Genomic DNA, 9278 nt, shown 5'->3' with positions numbered 1-9278 from the left:
AGCATGAACTCAAAGGAAAGTCACTTGACAATTTACAAACTGGTCTTAAAGACATAGAGTATATTATTATTGATGAATTCTCTGTAGTAGGCCAAAGATTGCTAGGCTGGATAGATAGTCGCTGTCGTCAAGCAACAGGAAAATTAGAAACTTTGTTTGGTGGAATATCTATTATATTAGTAGGGATGTTGCACAGTTACACCAGTCATGGATGATGTATTGTACCATTCTTTTCCAAAAAATGAAATTGCAGTTGCAGGTTATCTGGCCTATTGTTGTTTCAGAACTGTCGTAAAACTTAAACAAATATGAGATCTGCTGGTGAGGATGAGTCACAAAAGAAATTTAGAAAGCTTTGAAAATTTTGAGGAATGGAAAATCAACAATGGAAGACTGGAATTTTTTCTTGACCAGACAACCTGAAAAAAACCCTGTTGATTATAATAAATGCATCAGGCTATCTTTTGCAAATGAAGTTGTCAGAGACAATAATGGGAAAATGTTGGATTCTTTACAAATCACCCATTGCAGTCATCAAAAGCAAAAAATACTCCACCAAGTGCGTCAAATCATCTCAGAAGAATTTGGTTTAGCAAATGAAGTTTTCCTTGCCAAAGGTGCTAAAGTAATGCTTACAAGAAACTTGTGGTCAGATGTGGGACTTTGTAACGGAAGTTTAGGCATTGTCAAAGACATAATATTCCAAAGAAACCACTTGCCACCTACGCTTCCTATAGCTGTTATAGTAAAATTTGATAGATATACAGGGCCAAGTTTTTTTGATGACGAAGACAATTGTGTTCCAATTGTGCCTATTATAGAAACTTCATCTGAAGATAACGTACAGAAAGAAAGAATGCAAATACCTTTGAAACTTGCATGGTCGATAACTATTCATAAATCTCAAGGTCTTACATTGGATAAAGTTGTAGTGGATTTGGGAAAGAAAGAAAGCATGGATGGTTTAACTTATGTTGCATTATCACGTGTGAAAAAGCTGAGTGACATGGTAATTGAATCATTTCCATTCGAAAGAATCAATAAATTGAGTGACGGTAAAAGATTCAAATTTAGAGTACGCGAAGAAAGGAGACTAGAAGAATTAGCAGCACGAAACAAGCCTTAGAAGTAATAAGATGGAATAATTTAGTATATGTCATGTCAAAATCATTGCCACGGGGGGGGGGGGGCTCAGGGCAGGGAAGGGTATTTTGCAAAAAGCAATATTTTCTTTTCTTTTCTCCTTTATTTTCTCTTCCTTTGAAATACATTCTTATCCAACGAGTGAAATTATTTAGTACTTTTTATCATGAAAAAATTGATGAATTTAAGATAAGAAAGATTTCAAAACTGGTCCAACTACAGGGTGTCCTATGAATAATTCCCCAGAACAATAGATGAAAACATTCTTTTGTTTTAAGAGGAATTTTTCATGGGATACTTGCCTAGACTTTTCAAATCCTTACATTGTTTTTTTTTTTTATCCTAACTTATAGAATATTATATTGTTTTGTAATACATGAATTTTTTTATATCTTTATAATAAATTTGAAGGATATTATATTTTTATACAGAATTATTGAAATTACGTATTATTTATGATTTTGTACAAATTTTTATTTGATTGATTGAATTTACATTTTACTTCCAAGTTCCAAGTTGATTACAATAATGTGAATGTGAATTGATGTTTAATCTTTACCACAGAACAATAATGAACAATGATAAAAATGATAAAGTAGAACAATGAATGAATATGGACAAAAGTGATTATTTTAGGTGGTTGAATTGGCAACGAAATTCCCTTGTAACGAAAATTATTCGACAATCGTCATTCAGCACTACTCCCAACAACAATGCTTAAAAATCCTGTATTATGGAACTTTGACAGTAAGTACAAATAATTTTTCATTATGTACTTTTATAGGACTTGGTTTTATTAATCTTTTATGTTTAACCTGTGTTCTTGTTGATACTTACCAGGCACTATTTGGGAAATTAATATAAAAAATTGAAAGAAACTTCGTGTGAACTATTTTGAGGAAATTTTAGTACACTCACCATATTATCATTTAATTTCATGTTTCTTATTTTCCATTTAAGCTTATCTTATGAAAGAGGATTCATTTACTTTGACAACGCAATATTGCCTCGTTACTGCTACGATTACCACGTTACGTCATCATTTTCCATCCTTCTACACGATATTGCTGTTACAACTGCAAGATAACTGGCATATCAATTTTGTCCATGAGATCCCTTGTCATGCCGTTGGAAAAAGTCCTGGATACGCTATTTCCTGGTTTCTGCTCATCAATATTGCCTCGTTACTGCTACTATTACCACGTTACGTCATATCATTTTCCATCCTTTACACGGCGCTGTTACAGCTTCTAGATTACTGGTAAATCCGTTTTTAATGTAAACAGTTTTGGATTACGATATCATTTGTTAAACCGTTGGAAAAACTCCTAAGTACGTTGTTACCTGTCAATTTTTGGTTCCTGCTCGTTATGTTTCTGGATCATAGCATTTCTTACTTATGCTGTTTGGTTCTACTATGGGTCATTTATAGTACAAATTGGTTGGAATAAACATAGTAACATGTCTTTTGAGTGTTTTAGTATCTGTAATTGACTCTACCTGGACACTTTTGCTAATGAATATTTAAGATTCGTATTTTATTATTTGTAAAAGTAGTTTTTAGAAAAAAATATATTTAATTTATGTTAGCTTTATCGTTGATATCTCAAAGAAAATGCTTTTGAGAAGAATCATTCGAATTATTCCTATTATCATTTCCAAACTTTCGCTATAAAGCATTAAAAAGCTTTAATAAGCATTAATTAGTCTTTAATAAGCATTGATTAGTTGTAAAATAAATGCTTATAATAAAAGTCCTGGATACGATATTCCTGGTTTCTGCTCATCAATATTGCCTCGTTACTGCTACGATTACCACGTTACGTCATCATTTTCCATCCTTCTACACGATATTGCTGTTACAACTGCAAGATAACTGACATATCAATTTTGTCCATGAGATCCCTTGTCATGCCGTTGGAAAAAGTCCTGGATGAGCTATTTCCTGGTTTCTGCTCATCAATATTGCCTCGTTACTGCTACTATTACCACGTTACGTCATATCATTTTCCATCCTTTACACGGCGCTGTTACAGCTTCTAGATTACTGGTAAATCCATTTTTAATGTAAACAATTTTGGATCACGATATCCTTTGTTAAACCTTTGGAAAAACTCCTAAGTACGTTGTTACCTGTCAATTTTTGGTTCCTGCTCGTTATGTTTCTGGCTCATAGCATTTCTTACTTATGCTGTTTGGTTCTACTATGGGTCATTTATAGTACAAATTGGTTGGAATAAACATAGTAACATGTCTTTTGAGTGTTTTAGTATCTGTAATTGACTCTACCTGGACACTTTTGCTAATGAATATTTTAAGATTCGTATTTTATTATTTGTAAAAGTAGTTTTTAGAAAAAAATATATTTAATTTATGTTAGCTTTATCGTTGATATCTCAAAGAAAATGCTTTTGAGAAGAATCATTCGAATTATTCCTATAATCATATCCAAACTTTCGCTATAAAGCATTAAAAAGCTTTAATACGCATTAATTAGTCTTTAATAAGCATTAATTAGTCTTTATAAATGCTTATAAATAGGCATCTGTAGCGGGTGGCAGTTAGTGAAAGCTATGGCTAGTTTAACTTTCCCTATTTTTTGAATTCACTAGAATTAGAAAGATTTCAATTTGGATAGACGCTTTGGGGGCCGCCACATACTGTATAAATTCTGTTCACATCCAGCCAGCCAGCGAAAAAATGAGAAGTTTTGATATTTTATTGATTGACGCTAGACGTCAGAGAATCAACCTCGTCCCCATGACGATTTGCTTTTTATATAAGGTGAGAATCAGGCCCTGGGTACGAGATTGGTCAGAGAATGATTCCAAGGTAGGCGGAATCTAGCGCCTTCTTTACACCACCCCGCTATCAATCAAGGGGCTTGGAACGAGTTTGAAGAGCGGGAAAATTGTTTCCAAGAACACTTTCGATTTTTATGCTAGCCGGAGCGCAGATCGGACTTGGTGGAAATGTTATGAGTTCAAACTATTGTATAAAGTTTGTAAGTCTCCTTGGTTTGTAGGGGGTTTGTACCAAACGATGTTCACTTTCATACTTTCCAAACAGTCAACTAATCTGGTTTGTAATTTATGATTCATCGTAGCTGGGTATACAATACAAAATAAGTCTTTTTCTGTGTAGAAAAATAAAGGACCCAAAAGTTTTACCACCCTGCCAATGCGCAGGACAGTCTGGTGTTTTCTCCATCCCTGCCAAAAAGCATTCCCATGGTCACATTGCCAGACGATGTCAATCGTACGAATCGAACGAATCGAACGAATCGAACGCCGAATCAATTGAATGCAATCGAACGCAATCGAATGATTTAAATTCTATTGCCGAACGCCAATCGAATGTCAATCGAATATTACCGCGATTTTCTCGATTGATTCGATTGCGTTCGATTAGTGCCTGGATTCGATTGATTCGATCGATTCGATTGCGTTCGATTGACTAATGTCAGTTAGGGAAACCATCCAGGATCCTGCCATTCTATAAACCAGCAAAAACTAAATGACATTTGTAAACTTAAGTTTCTTACCATTTCCCATCGAAAACAACCAAAAACATTGCTACTTCCCAAAGCCGGAGACCAAAACAAATCATCTTCCAAGATTATGGCGCCCTTTTGGATCTATCGTTAAGACCATCTAAAATGGTGGAAAGAGTGGCGGAAAGACAGACGCGCCCGCTGCTTCAATGGGTGGTAACGTCAAAACGCCCAATATGATCTTCCAACAGAAGGCGAGTTAGTTGCCGTGCGAGTTACGTCACGCACTCCACCTCAGCGCACAAAGAACGGTGTTTCAGTGAATATCAATAATTATAAGAATATCTTATGTGCTTAACTTCAGTAAACCTCGAGTGCTTCAATGAAGATGAAGAAGGTAAGAAGATAAAAAATGCGCTGGATAATTTTCATTATAATAGTTTGGTCAATCATTGCTGAAAGTTTGAAAAAGTTTTTCCGACGCGAAAAAAAATTTCAGCCAATTATTAAAAGCACAGTGTGCTTATACTTACTTTGTTTGCTACATCGTCTAGGCTAAAAAAAGTGAGAAAAGACACGAACGCCTTATTTTAATGAGTATTGTTATGATTTTTTTGATTGCGGCCGCGTACAGGAACTCGCCAAATGTTCCTAACTGAATGTATTCGATTGATTCGATTGATTCGACTACGTTCGGTTGGCTTAAGCATTTGACTGGTGTTCAACTAATTGATTCTGTTGATTAACGTTGATTCTCGTTCAACATTTGAAGAGTTAAACGAGATGATATGAATCATTTTAGCCTGGATTCTAAAAAATGCAGATCATGCAGGCCCACATGTTTACTCTGCAGGTTGTGTGTCAAAGCCCGTTCGTTGCGTTGATTTATCTATAGTATCGATACTTAACCTCCCTAATAAGAGGCGCTCGAAATTGAAAGGAATTGAGGTAAATTGGAATCTAATTTAATCGACCACCCGTCGAACGCAGTCGAACGTAATCGAACATCAATCGAACGTAATTGAACATCAATCGAACGTAATCGAATATCAATCAAACGTAATCAAACATCAATGGAACGTAATCGAATATCAATCGAACGTAATCGAATATCAATCGAACGTAATCGAATATCAATCGAATCAATCGAATTTTACCCAGAATTTTACGTTTGATTGATATTCATTCGATATCGTTCGATTCCGTTCGTCTGGACATTGGATACCTTTTAGGGGGGGTTTCAAGGTTGACGGTGACGACGTACCGTGAGAGGTCCTAAATCCGACACCACTGCCTAATTATTTCCGACCCCCCAAATAACTGTTATGAAAAAAAATTCTATGTTTACAAACATTCCCTCTCCAAGTTGAACGATAAACTATTGCTAGAACTCTCGAAAGAAAACATCTAACAAGATAGCTGTAATGTCAAGATGTCAATTAATGTAATTAAAAAGTGTGAGTTGTAAAAATAATTACCTTTTATTCTGAATCAGTTCCTCATGTTTAAAACGATAACATTTTTGTAATAAAAGTGACTTGTGCGGGAAAAATACGAAACAACTTGGGCTTGTTTCCATCAAGAAACAAACAGACTAAATTGCAAAAATGGCGCGAAGTTGAAAAAAGGCGCGAAGTTGAAAAAAGGGCGGATGCGGTAGCACTTAATTTGAATAACAAACATCGAATCAATGAGGTGGCAAATATCAGCGCCCTCTTTACCACCCATAAGTCCGGATAGTTATTTACCAAAGGCCCGCAATCAAGCCAAGTGCCAGTGTAAAGTAATAAAAACCAGGCTTGATTTCGTAACGTTTCAAAATGAGCACGCTCGTACACAGACCAGACCTCTTTTAAATTTTCGTGTGCTTTGGAAAATCAAAACATCTCATTACTTTTTATGATGAGCTGTTGCTACTGTTGTCATTTATGACGTTGTGCATATTGCAATAAAAAAATATGTTTTGTTATAAGAAGCAATTATTGTTATTTGGTTCAATTGGTTCAGTGTATCAAATCTCTCAGTTTAGTTGACACTTTGGTATCTTCGTTGCGTCACAGCGAAAGGTTTGTTTTTATTTTAGTTTGTATCTTTGAAAGACCCCATCGGATTTAGGCAGTGGTGTCGGATTTAGGACCTCTCACGGTATTGGCCTATTTTCTGTACGGTATTAGTCTGGAGATCCATACTCTCTATTCAAACTTACACCACACAAACAAAAATCCCATTGGAAGCTACTCATTGAGAGTATGGTATTTTTGACCCAGTTTGAATTTGTTTACATTTGGTTTAAATTTCGTGCCAAAAAAGCCGTTGATAAGGTTAGCCAATCAGATTCGCGCACTTCCAATCAAAACAATAATACCACGTGATTTCAACAATTGTTTAGCAGCCAATAGAATTCTGCGACCAGGTTTGGCATCTACAAAAATACCCGGCTACTCTGTTAATGTCTATTCACGATAAGTGTGCACCCTTTTTTTTCTTTTACCTATAACCTTTGAAGGAATTCTTCAATCTTTATAAATTTGATATCATTGGAAAGATATTAGTGGGTGGAACAATTTGAAATAGAAAAATCTTTTAAAAAATTCTAAAAATGAAGAAGAAAATGAAGAAGAAAAAAAGGAAGATCTTGTAGAAAAGTGCTATAACTTTCATTTTTACTGGAGAGATTCTTTGATCTTAGGAGATCATCACTGTGAAGAAATTTCATTAAAATATTTATTCAATATAAAGTTATGATACAAAGTTAATAAGAGATTGACCCCAAAAAACAGCAAAAAACTGCAGAAAACAGCGTTTTTAGACGTCAATCAGCTTATAACTTTGTTTGATATCTTTTGACTGAATGATTATTTTTGAGAATTATTTTCACAGTGATGACGTTCGATGATCAAGGATTCACTTCATTGAAAATGATAGTTATAGCACTTTTCTACAAGATCTTCATTTGTTTCTTCTTCATTTTCATCTTCATTTTTAGAATGTTTTTAAAGATTGTTTTATTTCAAATTGTTCCACTCACAAATATCTTTCCAGTGATACCAAATTTATAAAGATTGAAGAATTCCTTCAAAAGTTATAGGTAAAAGAAAAAAGAGTGCACACTTATCGTGAATAGACTTTATAGTTCTGGTTATTTCTTTATTATTAATTCGTTTTAACTAAATGCTATACTTTGAAATCACACGAACAGAGTAAACGGGTCTCCCAGCTAGTACGGTATTTCAGTATTTTAAGAAAAAAGTACGGTATTCCGGTATTTGAAATGCTGCTGTCGGTGACAATAAATTGCCTAAAAATGCTTCAGTATTTTGGCATTCACTCGTAAATTTTCGGTATTTTGGTAACTTTAAGATTTTTCCAAACTGTTTTCTTCATAAAAAGACTTCAAAAAAATTGCCAGCTGCCCTAAACTTTCTTATATTTTAGAAAACTATTTCCCTTTTAATGCTCAGAGCGCGATGAGCGATTTTTTTCCTCAACAATTTCTCCTATCTGTCATTCAGTGATTCAGGGGGTATTGGGTCATTACCAGTTAGGGTTAGAGTTGGAGCTCAAAAGAGTCCTAACATAACATAGGGCCGAAGGCCCTCTTAGGGGCACTCATACCTAGTGACTAAACCTAGGGCTGCATAGCAACCCTTTTAGCAGTTAGTCACACTAGCGTCCCGCCAAAATGCATATCAAAGATTAATGCTGCAAAAGCGCCACCGTTAGATTGGGTAACTTGCATCAGTGGAGGCTAACATGCATAGCCCTCACAAATGACCTGGCTGGTCATTAAAATACAACTATGCAGCTCCGCTCACAGCTCTACTCTACCATTTTCGTTCATTTATTTGAAGGCTATGCATGTTAGCCTAGCAAACAAATACGCCACAAAACTTCTAAAGAGATTCATGAAAAAATAACCCAGCGCTTTTTAATGAAATTAACATTTTCAAAAACTATGAGAAATCGCCTAAAATTTGAGCCATAGATGAAAAGATTTGAGCCAAGCCAACCTTGAAAACTAATTTGAAGATCAACTTCCCAAGAAAAAGATCTATGGGGGAGACGGAACCCACCAAGATCCGCGCACCACCGGATAGGCTATTTCTATATCTTATATCCTATTATTAGGATCCTATATCCTATTATTAGGATATTTCCCAGAAATTTTGCCGGACCTCAAACACTGACCCATTTCCTTTTACATTTGTGGAATTATTTTTACTTTAGCGTGTAAACAAGGCCTTAAAAATCGAAGCGTTGTCTCGGGAATTGAATGACAAAATTTGGTTGGTTGATATTCTGGCTGATGCACGTTCGCAATCGGTCATTTACTTAGTCTCATTTTAAGTTTTCAAGTTTTAATTAATTGTCTTGGGAACTTGAAGTTGATTCAGTTAACTCTCATCCTTGTTGTTGTAATTACATCTTGTAGATGACTGATGTTGTTTTTTTCTGAAAGCTTGATTTCCTAGTGTGACTAACTGTTTAGGGCCACTGGTAGGGTTGGAAGCTTCACCTATATATTGAGATTTGTCAGAAGGTAAATAATGCAAGAAAGAAGCATCTTTTGATTTATAGACAAACGTTATCAAACGATCCCTTCGCAACTGGGTATTTTATATTGACATTTGCATATCTCTGT

At 35.0% G+C, this 9278-nt stretch overlaps 1 protein-coding gene and 1 long non-coding RNA gene across 2 annotated transcripts; both read left to right on the top strand.

Annotated features, from left to right (window-relative positions):
- The first annotated feature begins 385 nt into the window (after positions 1–385).
- On the top strand, positions 386–1126 carry LOC136810362 (ATP-dependent DNA helicase PIF1-like). The gene has a single exon (XM_067066914.1). It carries the CDS (start codon positions 386–388, stop codon positions 1124–1126), a length of 741 nt encoding a protein of 246 aa, XP_066923015.1.
- A 524-nt stretch (positions 1127–1650) lies between these two features.
- LOC136810379 (uncharacterized) lies at positions 1651–2774 on the top strand. The gene is made up of 2 exons (XR_010847100.1): positions 1651–1890; positions 2104–2774. It is a non-coding gene; the product is annotated as an uncharacterized lncRNA (long non-coding RNA).
- Positions 2775–9278: the final 6504 nt, after the last annotated feature.

This window comes from Clytia hemisphaerica, unplaced genomic scaffold (assembly GCF_902728285.1).
Source record: "Clytia hemisphaerica strain Z4C2 unplaced genomic scaffold, Clytia hemisphaerica genome assembly, whole genome shotgun sequence".
Classification (NCBI taxonomy): domain Eukaryota; kingdom Metazoa; phylum Cnidaria; class Hydrozoa; order Leptothecata; family Clytiidae; genus Clytia; species Clytia hemisphaerica.
Note: the sequence above shows the minus strand (reverse complement) of the source record. Positions and strands in the feature narration are given on the sequence as shown.